The sequence below is a fragment of the Dipodomys spectabilis genome, unplaced genomic scaffold (genome assembly GCF_019054845.1).
Source record: "Dipodomys spectabilis isolate Male_0828 unplaced genomic scaffold, ASM1905484v1 ptg000051l, whole genome shotgun sequence".
Lineage (NCBI taxonomy): Eukaryota > Metazoa > Chordata > Mammalia > Rodentia > Heteromyidae > Dipodomys > Dipodomys spectabilis.
In genome coordinates, this window is record NW_024870728.1 from 5,233,635 (window position 1) to 5,251,739 (window position 18,105).

Genomic DNA, 18,105 nt, shown 5'->3' on the forward strand with positions numbered 1-18,105 from the left:
AGTGGAGCTGTGGCTCCATGTGTGTTAGAGCACTGAGAAAAATGGCTTGGAGACAGGGCCTTGGATTTGAGTTCAAGTCCCAGGATTGTCACAAAAAATTAAGAATAACAGTAATATAATAATAATAATAATAAAACCTGCAATACTAGGTTCTGCTATTGTAAGAGTGCTTCTGCATTTCTAATATGTAGCCAAGTTAATCACTGAACTCAAACTAATCAATCATTTATTTGGAAGAAATACAGGTTCTAAAGTTTAGCCAAACAGGGATATTATGAGGACTATATTTCTGTAAGACACCTCTCCCAAACTATCACCTATAGATAAGACTTGAAACTGGAAACAAGGCACTAGTGGTTCACACCTGCAATCCATTCGAGCTACTCAGGAGGCTGAGATCTGACAGTGGCAGTTTGAAGCCAACCCAGGCAGGAAAGTCCGTAAGACTCTTATCTTCCATTAGTCACCAAAAAGCCAGAAATGGAGGTGAGAGAAAAACTTAAGGGACAGCTCCTAGGACCTGAGTTCAAACCCCAATGCCAAGCAACAGCAACAACAAAATTGGAACTGCCACTAGGATTAATATATTACAGTGTTTCCTCTTTACCTACCATTGTAGAAATCTCTCCTTGTTAACAAGCACTCTTATAATTCTTACCATTCACCTGGGCCCCAATTTACATTTCCTATGTGAAATTATCAAAGAAAACTTATGCTCAAGATGTAAAATTTTAGTTCAGATGTATCTTTTTAAAAGCATCTCCTAATCTTTCACCCAAATAGGAACAAATCCCATGCAAACTCTAGGTCAGAGTGACACCTGATGAAAATCCTAAGAAGTATCACAGCGCCACCTGGAGGGAACCAAGCTGGTTCCCTCTCTTTGGGAACCAGGCTGGTTAATACTTCTAAAATTAGCAACAAGAATTTGTAGGATATTTTCCTTCTGTGAACTCAGAGAGCTGATTAGGCCTGGGAGAAGGCAAGTCTTGGATAAGTACAATTTATTCCAGCTGATGGTTGTTGTTATATTTACTGAGATGTCCTAAGAAGTGTCTTGAGCTATTCAACTCTAACTACAATTTGTTTGATTAGTTGTCTTCAAATCAAGCTTTCGTTATTAGGGTCTGTACAAACTCCATGTGGGAGTTTGTGATATGAAGGAAACCATTGAAATTTCTACTGCTTACAAGATGTGCAATTGTAAGCATTTATTGAACCTCACCGTACCTCAATTTTTCTGTCTGCAAGATGGAGCCTTGTTAGGACTGGCAGAAGGTATATGTCCATAATCCTTACAATACAGCGTGAGACATAGTAAAGACTCATTGTGTCATCTATTAATATTCTTTTTCTTTTTGTCTGTGGTGGGGCTTGAACTCAGGGCCTGAGCTCAAGGCTAGCAGTCTACTACTTCAGCCACAGTGAAACTTCCTAATATTTTTGATAGGTGGCCTAAATTTACTGTGCCTTAATCTATGAAGTGTGAATTTTTCAGGTTTCTTTAAAGAGAAAAGGTAATGTTTACAAATACAAGTGAGCTCCTAGGACATATGCACCCAAGAATAAAATCATTAACTTACCCACACCCCCTATGCTATTTTGCTGATTACTGACAAGTTCCAGTTGTCTATTGCTGAGCAAATTACCCCAAACCTAGTGGCTTGAAACAAAAGCTATGTATATTTACCGCTCACTCTTTCTATAGTTCAAGAGTTTAGGAAGGTCTAGCTAAGCTGAGCATTCTGAACTTAGAGGTTGTTTTTTAAACTCTTAGAATCACATAGATACTGGGACTTGAGGTTCAAGTCTGGCTGGGCATGTATTTCCTTCATCTCTCATTTAGTTTCAGTCTCTCTACGTGGATTCTTTCTCCATTCAGGCCCTGACGATATTGGGAGGATCTTTGGGGCAAGTGAGTTATTTATTAAGTCCCCAAGCATTTTATCTCACAAGGATGGAGCTGATCCACTTATCAGAGGGGACAGTTCACAAGGAGGGAGTGACACCCTGCCTTTGGATCAGGAAATGCCCAGGTTTTAAAAGAACTTGTGCAGCTAGAACTGCTGTGAGGACATCTTTGTGCAGTTCAGTCTGCTACAAAGACGATGCAGCCAGACAGTGACAAGCAGTGACCCTCAGCCAGAGACCTCCCATTACACCTAAGTCAAGGACACCAGCAAAAGGGGAAGGAAGTCAAGAGCAAGGTTGGAAGGAAGTCAAGAGCAAGGTTAACCTACGAATGTGTTACCTGTTTACCTTTTTTGAACCTGATGGAGCATCCACGGAGCATGTGCCATCATTAGATATTGAACTAAATTCCTTATGTGGATTAATGGACTCACCTATGAGGCTGATGAAAAGGTTAATAATTAAATGACTGCTTAAGATTCTGATGAGTACAGAGGGAAAGGTGAAGTTCGAACTATAAGCCTCTGAGCATCTGGCTCAACCTGAGATACTATGAGAATTAAGTATTTTATGTCCTGCATAAATGATGATGTGAGCATATGTTTATGTCTGTTAATATGTGCTAATGGCTTTATTCAGATTACTTTTACTGTCATGAAAATGTTAATTTTAGGTTAACAAGATCTATTTTCATCCAGTAACCCCAAAGAATGAGAAATCTGAGTCCTCAAACCTGTCCATTTCCACTTGTCTGATTGTTTTGAAGGAGGTGAGGTAGCCTGGGATATTCAGTAATTTTTAAACTGAATTTTCCTTGTTTTTATTTCATGCAATGTATTTGGAGTATTAAGATATAGGTCATACTTTATAGCTAGAAGTCTGCCTAAAATAAAAGAAACTTTTAAAATGTGGCTCATTTTCCTTACCTCTTTTTTTAAAAATCATTATTTTGATGATGGTAGGGTTTGAATTCAGGGTCTTATGCTTGGTGGGCAGGCTCTCTACCTCTTGAGCCATGCCTCTAGCCCCTTTTGCACTGGTTCTTATCAAGATAGTATCTGTGTGTCCAAGCTGGTCTTGACTGCACACTCGCCTGTGTTGTTGGAATGACAGGTGAGTGCCATCCACACCCAACAACTGGCATTCCTCAGGAGCTGGGGATATGGAGCACACCACCACACCCAACCACTGCTGGCATTGGAGTTTTGCAATCTGTCTATCAGAGCTGGCCTCCACCTGCTATCCCCTGCCCTCTGCCTCTCAAATAGCGAGGATTACAGTCTTGAGCCACTGGGCCCAGCATTCCCCTATCACTTTTATGCGCCATCATCTGGAATAGTTTCCTTAAAAAAGAAAACAACAGCAAAAAGAAAACAGCTTTATTTATATATGTTTGATATCAATATTTTATCTAAGCTGGGCACTGGTCGTGCATGCTTGTAATCCTAGCTACTCAGGAGGCTGAGATCTGAAGATAGCAGTTCAAAGACAGCCCAGACAGAAAAGTCCCCATGAGACTCCTCTCTCATTAACCACACAGAAGTCTGGAAGTGAAGCTTGGCTCAAAGTGGTAGAGTGCTAACCTTGAGCAAAAGGGCTCAAAGACAGCTCCCAGGTCCCGAGTTCAAGCCCCATGACTGAAAAAAATGAAAATTGTACCTACTCATGATATAAACATGAAGTTCTGCTGTAAATTGTGAAGTGATCACCATGTTCTCATGATCATATTTGTCACTTCTACATAGTTACTATGCGCGTGCGTGCACACACACACACACACGCACACACACACACACACACACACGTGTGGTTAGACCATTCAGTCAAGCTCTATCTTCGTTTTTTTTAAAGCTCTATCTTCTTAGAAACATCAAGTGTATTGTCATCTCCACCAGGCTACATTACTTCTCCATAACTCCCTCACCTTGCCTAATTGAGATTTTTTTGTTGTTGTTGGTGGTCATGGGGCCTGAACTCTGGGCCTAGGTACTGTCCCTCAAGGCTCAAGGCTAGCGCTCTACCACTTTAGCCACAGCACTACTTCAGGCTTTTTCTCCTTATGCGGTGCTGAGGAATCGAACCCAGAGCCTCATGCATGCAAGGCAAGCGCTCTACCACGGAGCCACCTTCCTTGCCCCTAATTGAGATTTTTGAACCTTAGGTCAATACCACTCACCTCCCTGCGTTCCCCACCCTGGGTCTACTCCCTGCTTCTATGAACTTGACTCTGTAGATTCCATACATGAATGAAGTCATGTGCATGCCTCTTTCTGTGTCTGGCTTATTTCACAATGTCCTCTAGCTCTGTTCATTTCCCTTAAAAAGGCCAAAAAAACAATTCTGGGACCTAAAGAAGAATGTGCTGACTTCACTTTCTTCTACAGAAACATTGACTCCAAGAGCAGGTGTGCTTTTCATCCTTAATTTCTCTTCCAGGCATCACGGGGCCTCCCGGGCCACCAGGGTTTCCTGGTCCACCAGGCCTTCCCGGGGAAGCTGGGGTTCCTGGAAAACCGGATTTGGCTCCTGGAAAACCAGGGCATCCCGGGCCGCCAGGCCTTCCAGGAGCACCAGGGCAGCCGGGACCTCCAGGATCGGATGGTAAAGTGGTCCTCATTCACCCACACGCGCATCTATGCTGAAGTGACACTGGCAGGTTCATTCACAAAGTAGCACCTTCCACACATGTTTAAAGCTGTATATTTCTAAGCTACATTAGTAACTAAAATCCTTTTTACAAATAACAGCTGGACCATGACATCAGTGAAAGTATGTGCCATTATTTACCAGGAAGTATGAATGATGGAGTTTGGTAAATAAAGAATTTTTGAAGGTTATTTTTTATTTGAGTCATAGATGGGTCTGGTTTAAGATTCCATTTGTCCTCTAGGAAGTTGCTAGAAGGTAGTGTCTTCTAGTCCTACGTGCTACAGACAATTATTTCCACACTCGTGGCTGGTATCATTTTTTACTGTTTCTATATTGCTGTTCAACATGCTTGGAACGCTATTTTTTCATTATTTACTTTGGCATGATCTATTGGCCTTCCCCTTGAGAAGATGAATTTAATTCTCATTTACCAGTGCATGTGTGCCCACGTCCCATCCCTCAGCCTACTAATAGAGCTAGTGTCATAATCTTGATTAAACATTCAGTGTTTACATTGAACAATTACATGTTATTCTCAGACAGAGCCATATAATACTATATTTTTATTACTGCATTGACTTTTTTCAGCATAATATTTTGTAAATTGTCTTGCTTTCTTTGCATGTTTGCTTGGTTATCATTGTAATTATTTAACTCAAACTACCCAGAGTTGTGTGCATTTGACCATTTTATACATTAACCCATTAAACCTTGTAACAGTATCAGCTTATTGATCTTATTGATAAAATCTTCCCTGGAACTTTTTTTTCTTTTGGTCATGGGGCTTGAACTCTGGGCCTGGTTGCTGTCCTTCAGCTCTTCAACTCAAGGCTAGCACTATCACTTGAGCCACAGCGCAACTTCCCCTGGAACTTCTTAACTTATTCAAATTAGATCAGGTTGGACTTGAAACTTATTGCTGGGATACAGCCTTGAGATTTTCCTCAGAAGTTTCTCTGTCCTCTCTCTCTCTGTCTCCTGTCTTTTTATTTGCTTGTTTCTTTGTTTCACATAACTCAGATTGACTTCAATGGCTACCAGCTATACTTCTCAGAAAGAGTACCAATAAGGAAGTAAAACTGAGGAATCTTACTCGGTCCTACTGTGGAGTTTGATTGATAACTTTGCTGAATATAAAATGTTAGAAATCTTTTTCCTGCAGGATTTTGAAGGATGAATTCTCAATTGTTTCATCTTTTTCAGTGTTTTTACAAACCTTCAAAACATTTAGATACTTGAGATTCTTTGTCTAAACTCTCTTTTCTCTCCTGGAAACTTCTAGGAACTTTTCTTTGTTATCACGCTCTTGTATTCCACAATGGTTTGCCTTTTACTTTGACACACTTCAGATTCAAGAATAACTTCTCAGTTCTCCGATAACTGTATTGTTTGAAGTTGCAAATAAAAGAACTTATGAAAACAGAACAAAACAAAATAGAAAAACTACTAATTTTGTATCTTTCAATCTTTATTGTTAATCTTTACTTATCAGTAACTTTTGAGAAGGTTTTTTTTTCCACACTTCACTCCATCTTCCATCCTTCTAAATTTGCAAATTTCTGTATCAATCATAATGAACACAGATTTTACTACTAAGGGTTTTCTTAGTGATGCTGTTTTCTGTTCAGGTTTCAGGGCTGAGTGCACACCTTTATCAGCTATTTTGGCTCTATAGTTTCTTTTGAAGTTTTTTTCTTGCTACATTGTCTGTTTCCTACAGATTTTGGGGCCTGGATTTTGGTTTTTGTTTTTGTTTTTGCTGCTGCAATTTTTGGAAAGAATAACCTCTTGTTCAAATGTTTCTTAACCTAGTTCTGAATCTGTCATTCTGTCAATCTACTCTGTAAACTCTGGGGTAAATTTCTGAGGTAATTACCCTAGTTTCTCTCCTTTTTATTTATTTAGGTGAGACAAAGTATATGTCTTTTATTCTCTTGGAATCTGAGCAGAATGTAGAATTGATTGTCTGCATTTTATCTGTGATCATTATTTGTTTTTGTTGTTGTTAGTTGGTTAATGGTTGAGAATTATTTTTAAGGATTGAGAATTTAAGGAGGAAATGTCTATGCCATCCACTGACTTCGGAGTTATGTTTTTGTTATTGGTGTTAAGGTTGTTGTAGACTATCTTGTTCTGTAGACCACAAATTTAGGACTGAGATTAAAGCTGAGTTTTACCACTATTTATAATGGCGAAAGCATGCCATTTTTGTAAGCATATTCTCTATATCCTAGATAGAGAATCCTGAAGGAAGAATAAAACAACATATGGGGCTATGAAGGGAAACGGAGGAGGGAGGATGGGAGGGAAAGAGACTCATGTTCCACAGAAAACATTAACTATAGCGATGTGATTCTGTCCATCCACCCCTCTGCCACCGAACAGTGATACAGTGCAGTGTTAGCTACCCTGGACCACCAGGAATAAAGGGTATAATGGGCCCACCAGGAAGAAGAGGCTCCAAAGGAGAGAAAGGTAAGTAACAGATCAAAGATGGAATTTCTAAAGTAACTACATACCACATGCGAAGCACTGGGGGGTATGCACGTGACACAGGAGGTAGCATTTCATTGAGACCTCTTTCTCACCTTGGTTACTGCTCTTTGTGAGTAATCTACTTCACTAGGTGCTATAATGTGATCAAGTCACCCCAAACTCAAATCCTTGCCTCTTCAAGCATAAAGGCCATATATCACATGAAGTGGCAACTTTTGCCGGCAAGCTCCTCTTGATTCCCTGAGAATAGTAGAGGGGCTGGGCTCTACCACCCTGCAGTGTTCTTATTTCCCATGACGCTGGATGTCTGGGACTCTGTGTTTCTGTTCTCTAAACATTTAGAGCCTCTTTGAACAACTGAGTCAGGAACTAGGAGAACATAGACACAACAGAAGCCTTTGATTTTGCTAAAAAGTTTTTGGGTTAAAAGTCTTAATGGCAACCGAGCACCAGTGGCTCATGACTGTAATCCTAGCTACTTAGGAGGCTGAGATCTAAGGATTGAGGTTCAAAGCCAGCCCAGGCAGGAAAGTCCGAGAAACACTTCTCTTCAGTTAACCACCAGAAAACCAGAAGTGGTGCTGTGGCTCAAGTGGTAGAACACTAGCCTTGAGCTGAAGAGCTGAGGGAGAGTGCTCAGGCCCAGAGTTCAAGCCCCACAACCAACAATAACCAAAGTCCTGATGGCTAGGGAACATGCCATATTTAGTACCATCATCATCATCTATTTTCATGGCTTATACCGTAATGTATGTATTTGTTTCTTCAGTGGGGTCCAAATACTTTGCAATTCTTCAGTAGGATTAAATATTAGTTTTCCAGGATGTATTTACCACACAAAACACTCCCATTTGAATGGAAACTATGGACCCATTTTTCCATTGCAGTAGGGCCACCCACACTCTGTCCAGCTGCCCTGGCCCAGTGAAGATTGACCACATCAGAATCTTTTTGTTCTCTGTTCACAGTATTGGTTTCTGTATTGAAGTTCTTTTTGAATAGGAAAAAGGACAATGCTTGCCTTTTCTCTCTGTCTAGGAAACCAAGGACTCTGTGCCTGCAAACCTGGCCCCATGGGTCCCCGTGGCCCCCCAGGGCCTCACGGGAGGCAAGGGAGTAAAGGAGACTTAGGGCTCCCTGGCTGGCTTGGAGAAAAAGGTGATCCAGGCCTACCTGGTGCTGAAGGCTCTCCAGGGCCCCCTGTGAGTAATTCCCACCAGTCGTAGTCTTTCCAGGGAAACAAGACCGAATTAGAATTACTATAACTCTTTGGAATTGTAAGCAAGACATACTCCATGTTTTGAAGCTATAAATATCTTAATACCTTAATAATTATTCCTATTCATTCATCCACCCATCCATGACTAACTTACTAAATTGATCACTATCCTTTGAGTGTTCCTGGCACTGTTTCAGGTACAGGGATCAAATATAGCCTCAGTCCTCCTGGAGTTTCAGAAAGGACACAGACCTTTCAACAGACTGATGATAAAATATTAGTATGGCTGGGCATTGGTGGCTCATGCCTGTAATTCTGGATACTCAGTAGGCTGAGATCTGAGGATCATGGTTCAAAGCTGGCCCAGGCAGTAAAGTCCATGAGACTCTGATCTCCAATTAACCACCCAAAAGCCAGAAGTAGAGCTGTGGTTCAAATGGGAGAGTACTAGCCTTGAGCAAAATAGCTCAGAGACAGTGCCTAGGCCCTGAGTTCAAACTCTAAGATTATCATAAAATATGATGATGATGATGATGATGATGATAATTATTATTATAATACCACTTGTGACCAGACCTGGAATGTTAGGTTCTGCTATTTTAAAAGTGGCTCTGCATTTCTGATATGCAGCCGAAGTTAAAGATCACCAAACTCAATACAGGTTCCTCAGGGATATCATAGGTCTATCACCTGCAGGTAAGATTTGAAACTAGAAACCAGATTCCAGTGGTTCATGCTTATAATCCATCTTAACTACTCAGGAGGCTGAGATCTGAGGATGGCAGTTTAAAGTCAGCCCAGACAGGGAAGTCCATGAGACTCTTAGCTCCAATTAACCAGCAAAAAAAGCCCCAAGTGGAAATGTGGCTCAAGTGATAGAGTGCTAGCCTTGAACAAAGAAGATCAAGGACAATGCTCAGGTCCTGAGTTCAAGCCCAGGACCAGTGCATGTGTGTACGCATGTGCATGCACACAGTGTGGAGATGGTAACAAAGTCCATGATCATCTATCAGGGATTGAGTAGAGGGTAACCAAGGGGCAAAGTGGGAAGAGATGATGTCAAAGGAATGGCTAAAAGGCTTGGATGTGTCTCAACAGAAAAGCACTTGCCTAGCGTGCATAAGGCCCTGGGTTCCATTACTAGCACTGAAAAAAAAAAGGTAGATGTTAACAATAACTGAATTGTAGGGCATAGGGTTTTGCAGATGGGTCATTTTTCCACCTTGGATAATATGAAACATCTAGAGTTTTTTGAGAGAGAGATTAGATATACGTGAATGTCAAGAGTTTCGACTCATCATAATGAATGAATGTGTTGCTCTTTTATTTCTCAACAAGGGTAAACCTGGTGCCCTGGGACCCCCTGGCTTCAAAGGAACAAAGGGTGACATGGTTGTAGCAAGAGTTAAAGGTGAGCATGAGTAATCACTGAGACCTGTGACATCTTTAAAATGGTATATGGCTTATTCTTGCATTAATTTCCCCTGTGATCAAAGGTCAGTGCTCTATAATTTACAATAGTTGAGACTGCATAAAAATGATTCTCTGCCCTCCCTAAAGTGGTGCCAATGCTGAGCCATTGGAAATGCAAGTGCTCCCTTTGTCATGGATTCAAATCCTCACAGTAATGAACTTGTGTGTGAAGCAAGACTTCCGTTCATTTGCCTGCTGTTTACTTACTGCTTTATAGTATCATGTGTTGCACAAGAATATTTTTAATTGTAAATGATAGATGTTTAGCTTAAAGAAGGTTGGAGAAGAAAAGTAATGCAATGGCTTACCTAAACAAAATATGAAAGCATAGGCATGGGGTTGTTCAGGAATACCCAGGTCCAGGACCTTGGGTCACAGACAAGAATCTCTAAGCCATAGCTTTAATGGATCCAAAGGATTTTGGAGGGGGGGGAGGGACACAGGGTTCCAGGAAGCTCCAAGTTTATACAGTCAGCAATGAAGAGAGTTTTGCTTCATCAGCTTAGGTAGAAAAGTAATTTCAGAAAGGATTGTTTTGTGTAGAGCAAGACACTAATTATGCTTGTTCTTTCGTTCCCTGGGGGCAAGGAAGTGAACACTGTGTGATGTCACCTCGGGCAGGAGAAGGTTCTAGTTCTACCTCTACTGAAGTGGATAAAGGGGAAATTCACAAATAAGGAGATTCAATCGATTTGGCAATTATCATTCACCCTCTAGATGACTGGAACTCCACCAAGCCCCCCAGAGTCAACGCTATTGTCTTTATCTTTACTCCTCTCTTTTTTTCTATATTAACTCCTTGCTGATAAAAGCTTGAATGGCTTTCAACCTCTGTTTCTAGGGATCAAAGGAGAAAGAGGACCTGATGGGCCCCTAGGATTTCCAGGCCAGCGAGGACAACATGGTCAAGATGGACGCGATGGAGAAACAGGGGAGCCAGGACCCCCAGTATGTACAATTCTCCTGCTATAGAATTCCAGTTTCTTATAAGGTCTCCTCTTTTTTCTCCTTCTTACTTTACCTGTGCTCACGTACGTTTGCCTCTGTTACCAACATGCTGTCACCAGTGGCCTTTTAGCTCTCTGCCACCAAAAGATGATTGTTAGAAAAGGTGTGGAATAATTTGAGATGGTCAAAAATCCTTAATAATAGTTCAGTCATGGGAAGATTTTTGTGTCCCCTGTCTTTGAGGAGTTTATTTTCTTTTGGGATGATTATATCTTGCAAATCCCTACTGAGTGTAGATCTAATCAGTGGACAATGGGGTCTGTGATTGAGCACAAGTTCTGATCCTAAGCTTTAGCTCTGTTTCCTGGTGAAGAAACACATGAGGGTAAGTGACATGGTACAAATCCACTGAACTGACATATTGGCTTTTAGAAAACCCCATTGACCAATGATGGGTGAATACTGTGCTGGTGATGAAGGTTAAAAGAAGACAGTAAAAGACATGATCCTTGCTTAAGAACTTAAAATATCTTAGGCATGTAACCTATTTTTGAATGCTTAGACATTACAGAAACTGAGCTTGATGTTTGATGCTTGTAATGATAGTCTACTAATGGGCAATTACCTTCCCAATTTTGCAGTAAGGAAATGATGGCTTAGAGTATTTTATTCAAAGTGACTCATCTGTCAGGTAGGCTAAATAGAAGTGAGGACTCTTGGTCTGCTGCATTCCCAAGTGTGCACTGTTCTAGCCCAGCCGGTGCTATCTGCCCCAGGAAATGGAAAACACAGAGTGCTGTAAAAGGGAAGGGCCAGGTTTTGATTTTACAGAGATCTCCAAGAGAGAATACGCATGAATAAGAGTCAGAGATTGAGGACTGGACTTGGTGGTGTTGATTCCTTCTAGCCTTTCAGATGGATCAAGTACATGAAAATTGTCAGGGTTAGATTTGGAGAGCATTGTTTTGTTTTTTATTGTGAAAATACTATACAGAAGGGTTACAATTACATGGGCAAGATAATGAGTACATTTCCTATCGAGCATTGTTGCCTACTCCTTTGTTTCCCCTTCTCATCCCTTCCCATCTCCTCTTTGAGAAACCAATAACATACAAAGATACTTAACTATGGATGAGACTGGCAGAAGAATATCTGAAACACTCACTGGGGAGTGTGTGTGTGTGGTGGGGGTTCCTACATTCATTGAAACCTCAGGATTTTCACAGACCCGGATGGAAACCAGCCCAGGCTGAAGGATAAAAGACATGCCCTCAGTTGACAGCAGGACAGGATCCAGCATTCTGAGCACCCTTGTGTAGAAGAAGATTAGATCCACCTATGATCGTTGTATAAACAGCTCTGACTTGACTGCACCATTCCTCTCTCAGGAGCTGTTAAGCCTACTGCCCAGCTTCTGGGGTCTCCACAAATGACGTGGGACTTACAGAAAGGAGCCCCCTATTTAAGGAATCTCCAACAAGGGATCCCATAACTCTTTTGTTGTTGTTAGTTTGTTTGTGTCCTAGTAATAAGGCTTGAACTCAGTTCCACTTCTGGCTTTTTGGAAGAGTCTCACAGACTTTGCTGCCAGGGCTGATTTTGAAATTGGATCCTCCAATCTCAGCCTTCTGAGTAGCTAAGATTATACATGTGATTATACCGGTGCTCCACTCCCTATGAGTCTTTTATCAATATATCTATATATTAATCATCTTTAAGCAGTTGTACAAAGGAATTACCATTCAACATAGAAGTTTAAGAATACACTGTGATCAATGTCACCCCTTTCAACATCCTCGCCGACTCCTCCCTACCCACCCCTTCCCTCACTTTTCTTAATTTTGTAGTATGTGTATATCTATAATTCTGCCATTTAACAGGGCAGCTTATGAATACAACGCTTCTTAATCTGTGTCAACCCCTTCAATATTCCCACCCCACTTTGACCCTCTCCTTGCCTTATTTTTCTTAATTTTGTGGTATATACAATGAATTCTTGGTTGCATTTTTCTGCTGTTCCCTCTTCGTTTATCTACCCCTCTCCCCTTGGTCCCACATCCCTCCTGCATGTATCCATTTCCTGGTGTTGATTTTGTTGGGCTTCAACCCAGTCTTTCTAAAAAATATAGATTATTTGTGCTTTCCATAGAGTCTATTATACTTGAGTTAACTCATTTGTAACCACTTGCACACCACCCAGTGTATTCGCTTATAGATATTATAGGCACATGCTAGCTACCACAAACGAGAGAAACCATACAACTTTTGTTTCAATCTATAGATCTGGCTTATTTCTCTTAATTTTATTTTTTCCCAAGTCTGTCTATTCCCTTAAGAATGGTACAATATACTTCTTTCTAGTGGATGAGTAAAACTCCATTGTGTATATATGCTCCACATTTTGTTGACCACTTGTCCACTGAGGGACATCTGGGCTGATTCCATATCTTGGCTATGATACACAGTGCTGCAATGAACATGGTTGTGCTGGCAGCAGAAAATAAACAATAACAAATGCTGGCATGGATGTAGCCAGAAGGGAACTCTATTACATGGATTATAAGCTTGTTCAACTACTCTGGGAAGCAATATGCAGGTTTCTCTAAAAAGATGAAGCATAAAACTACCCTGACCCAGCAATTCCACTCCTGGACATTTATCCAATAGAGCTCACATATCTACAGTTTTTTTCCAGACCAGATGAAAATTTTCCAGCCAGACATACATAAGCATTGTTGCCTAGAAATACAGTTGGTGATTCAGTATAGGGTTTCTAGAGGAACAGAGGCCAAGCAATCAACCAGAGGTCCAACTGGCATGAAGAAGGGAGAACAATTTAACCCTTTCTCCACACACATGGAGGGTGATGGAGCCTTTTCAGAAGAATGTAAGAAAGCAATTTCAGAGAAGAATCTTTTTGATTCAGACATTTGTCAGCTCCCTTGGCTTGCTTATTTCTATGTGTTCTCACACAGCATTGAGAATGGTTTTCATAACCTTCTGTACCTAAGATTCAGCACATGTACGTGTGGAGTGTATGTCAATGTGCAACTATGTTTGTAAAACATTAGGAAGAATCTAACTTAATAATTTGTAGTTACACTTCCTACAGAGGAACTATCTCTTTGAATTATGGACTTCTGCCTGCATTTCTATAGCTTGCAATGATTGCCTGACATTCATGGAGTTTTCAAAGATCAGTAATTGATGCGTGATGTCTATACCTTCCAGGGCAGTCACGAAGATGCAATCCCAGGTGCTAAAGGGTTTCCTGGACCACCAGGCCCTCCAGGGAAACCAGGCCCCATGGGGCCTCCAGGGCTGGGATACCCTGGTCCACCAGGAGAGAGAGGGAAACTGGGACTGCCAGGCCGCCCTGGTGTGAGGGGCCCTGATGGCTCCAAGGGGCAGAAAGGTAATTTTGAATGTTTTTGTGGTACAATGTCAAATGAAATCATGAAAGCTAAAGCAAATTTATTTTTTTTCTTTTCTTCCCTCCCTCTCTCCCTCCCTCTTTCCCTCCGTTCCTTCCTTCCTTCCTTCCTTCCTTCCTTCCTTCCTTCCTTCCTTCCTTCCTTCCTTCCTTCCTACCTTCCTTCCTTCTTCCTCTCTCCTCCCTCTCTTCCTCCCTCCCTCCCTCCCTTCCTTCCTTTCTTCCTTCCTTCCTTCCATCCTTCCATCCTTCCTTCCTTCTTTCTGGACAATGTCACCGCTTCCTTCTCTCTCTCCCAGTTTTTCCCTCCTGTCCTTACCCACAAGTTGTACAGTTCATTTTCAACAGTTTCCTGTGAGTACCACTGCTGCATTTATTTGCCCTTTGTCCCTCCATTTCCTTTTCCAAAGGCAGAAAACAAACAAGCAAGACAAAAAGAAAAGAACATTAACAACAAAGAAAAAATTTCTCATTTCCATTTCCTGAAATTTATTTCAATAGTAGTTTTTAAAATACATTTTTATTGTAAAAATACTGTACAGAGGGGTTACAGTTACATGAGCAAGGTAATGAGTATATTTCCTATCAAGATTTGTTGCCTCCTCCTTTGTTTTTCCCCTACCATCCCTTCCCTCCCGCCTCCACAACTACATTCCCCCCCTCTTCTCCTCTCCCCCTCCCCGCTTAAATAGTAAAGTTCATTTTTCAATATAGTATTTTGTATCTCATTGTTACAATGGGTCAACCTGTGTCCCTATTTAAGGAACTTGTTTTTTCCCTTCCCCTCCCCAAATGAGAAAAATGTATATACAAGATACAGGGTACCGACATCAAATACAGTGAAAACAGGGGTTATACCATGGGGGAGGAACATACAAAGAAACAAAAAAAAAAAAAAAAAACACATGATACACTATAAATACGTTAGGAACAATAGCAAGAAAGAAAAAAACTACTTGTACCCCTATCTTGAGGTTCATTTTGCTTAACATCATCTTATCTGGTCATATGTACATAGCTTTTTGACCTTTTCTGCTTGTCCCAGATATATACTAGTCATTGCAAATAAGGGAAACCATAGAATAGTAGTTTTTTATATGACCAGATGCAAATAGGCATTTCACTTTTGTGTTCCTCTCCTAAGAGTGTCCTTCTTTTGTCTCATTGTGAATACCTAGAGTTAAAGTGAGTTTCTTCTGAACAAAATTATTATCACTACATCACCCCACTAAGTGAAATTGCTATCAAGTGCTATTTAAATTTAGCACAATCTCAAGCAAACAAAAGCAATGCAGCACAATGCATATTTAAAACAAATCCTCAAAGGGCTAAGTTATCATCATTACTTTATTAGTTTGGTATTCCAAAATTGCTTTTCATTCATTTCTCAGTATTGGCTCATAAGTCTTGATTATATTAAAGTTACACATATATATTCATAGTATTTATTTTTATAATCTTTTTTGAGATAATGCAGCAAATGTTCATAAAAGAAACACTAGTGTTTCATTAAAAAACATGATTGTCCATGAAAATTCAGTTAGAAGGAAAAAAATTAAACTCAAGATATCAAACATATCTGACAGTTGTGTGAAATTTAAACATTAACTTACTTTCAGCATTATAGCAGAGACTCTTTAAGAAGGTAGCAAAGGGATTTACTGGAGAAATTTTTTTCTTTAGGAATGCGTATATATGCTTTGGCTTATATTGTTCTAAAGTTTTGAAATAAAAGAATATATTTGCTTTTCTCTTTTGACAAGGGAAAGGCCAATATCTTTGTATTTGATTAAGTATACATTCTAAGACCTAGAAAAAGAATGTAATATGAGTTTATTCATATCATACATCTTTGATGTGAGAGCATATAAAGTAATAAATTATGCAATATTATTTATATTATAAATGTGAAATTTTAGTAGAAAAGCTCAGAAGCATAAGCTCTGGAGTCTTATTGTTCTCACCTGTTTAAATGGAGATCTAAAAACAACCTTGTTGAGTCATTAGAAAAGCAAGCGACAAGATATTTGAATCTCCAGCCCATTCTAGGCCATTATGAACCAATAGAAATGGTGGCTTTAATTAATATGTAGCCCAGATCTCTGCCTTTGTACAAGACCCTGATGTAGAAAGTTTAAGTCAAGTCTTGTGAACTTAGTGTTGGACCCTTACCGCTATATCATGATTTATCTATGTTTCTTAATTACCTTAATTAACCTGGGCCTAGAAATACATTCTTTTTTTTCCTAGCTTATTGAAGTGGATACTTCTTAGAATAAGTACTTTTCTTATCTTCCTAGACAATTGCAAATCAGATTTCATGAGAGATCTAGACATTTGATATGAAGGCCATTTAAGTGATCTAATAAGTCTTGGGAGTCTACTTTGTACCTTTCCCTACACTGCATGGAATCATAGCTTGAATGGATTGTCATTGAGACTCATACTGCGTAAGGCTCTCAGCTGTGTAAATGACACTTTTTTTTTTTCCAGGTGATACCATTCTTTGTAATGTGACCTACCTTGGGAAGCCTGGCCCTCCAGGTTTTGATGGACCTCCAGGTATTATTATTATTGTTGTTGTTGTGATCAGGGAGAGGTTCCACATGATAGAAAAAAAAAATACTAAATCCTGAGAACCAGTCAGGGTATTTCTAGCATTGTTTTCAGGACTATGGGACTAGGGAAAAGCATGTTTATGGTATTTAGCAGCCAGAGTTCCAGTCTACTGGTATGAGCATGCTTTTCAAATCTCTGCAGAATAAAACTTGATCATTCATCAGCCATTCATCAGTCCATTGAGAAGCTGGAGCTCAGACCGTCTTTTTCTGTGTCCCAAGATGAATACCTGACCACCTGTTTATAAACTATAAATTTTACTCTCCTCTGCTTCCTAATGGGGCCAATGTCTGACCAGAATTTTCTGAAAGACCCTCCTACCTGAGTCCCTGAATGTACTTTCTCTCATCTGGTTCTTTCTGATCGATTTTTAATCTGACTCAAATTCCAAGTATCTATCTGCACATGCACTGGAACTTGAACTCAGGGCCTGATCCCTCTCCCTTAGCTTTTTCCCTCAAGTCTGATTCTATCCTATGAGCTCCAGTAGTCTCATGGGTTTTTCTGCTTTGCCTGGATTCCAACAACGATCCTCAAATCTCAGCCTCCTTAGTAGCTAGGATTACGGATGTGAGCCAGCAGAGCCTGGTTAGCACTTTTTTTTTTTTTTATTATGACCAAAGACATTTTATTTTTACCTACATAAGTTTTAAAGTAGAATACTTGAATGGAAAACATTTAGTGCCATCATGTCACCCCGAATGTCAGCATTTCCTCTCAACTTTCTAAACAGACAAAAAGTCCAAAAAAGTCCATAAAATGACTATGCCATCCATAGTCATTTGCTTGTATTATGATACTATACAAGCTACCAGTTTTGAAATCTCAATGCTGTAGGAAGACAAGCAGTTAGTTTCGCTTTTATAGTCTGTTAGATGGTGATGGTTGCTTAGTCTCTGGCCCTAGTCAGCAACTCAGGTTAGCAATCCACATTCCAGCATAGGGGCAATGGGTAACTTCCGTATATGACTGCAGAAATGCAAGAGGCTGGCACACCTGCACAGGCTTACTTCCCATCTCAGACTGATTCACAGCTGTTAATAGCTCACTGGCCAAATTGAGTCATACGACTGAGTCCTAGGTCAAAGAGCTGGAAGAGCCACAGGCAATGGTGAGAGAGTAGAAGCATACGTCCAAGTTAGCAGGAGAGCTGTTGGCTGACTCACTGAGTGTTCATTTCCATGGATCCCTTGTCATGCTTGAATGAAACATGTTTGACTGCTTTCAGCAGTTTTAGCTTCCACTGAATGTTCGCCTTAAGATGGTAGTTGTCCCGTCTTTGAAGTTCGCAGTCCAGACATTACTTTAGCCGAGATAACTCTTAGTAGAAACTCAGAGATTTAAAATAAAATCTTAG

At 40.3% G+C, this 18,105-nt stretch overlaps 1 protein-coding gene across 1 annotated transcript in view; it reads left to right on the forward strand.

Annotated features, from left to right (window-relative positions):
- Window positions 1–18,105, forward strand: part of Col4a4 (collagen type IV alpha 4 chain) — a 129,953-nt gene that overhangs the window by 62,116 nt on the left and 49,732 nt on the right. The window contains exons 20-26 of the mRNA XM_042679354.1: window positions 4,348–4,512; window positions 6,946–7,035; window positions 8,095–8,258; window positions 9,614–9,686; window positions 10,590–10,696; window positions 13,928–14,111; window positions 16,623–16,691. Of these exons, the coding sequence (XP_042535288.1) occupies window positions 4,348–4,512; window positions 6,946–7,035; window positions 8,095–8,258; window positions 9,614–9,686; window positions 10,590–10,696; window positions 13,928–14,111; window positions 16,623–16,691 (852 nt within the window). The remainder of the gene's footprint in view (window positions 1–4,347; window positions 4,513–6,945; window positions 7,036–8,094; window positions 8,259–9,613; window positions 9,687–10,589; window positions 10,697–13,927; window positions 14,112–16,622; window positions 16,692–18,105) is intronic.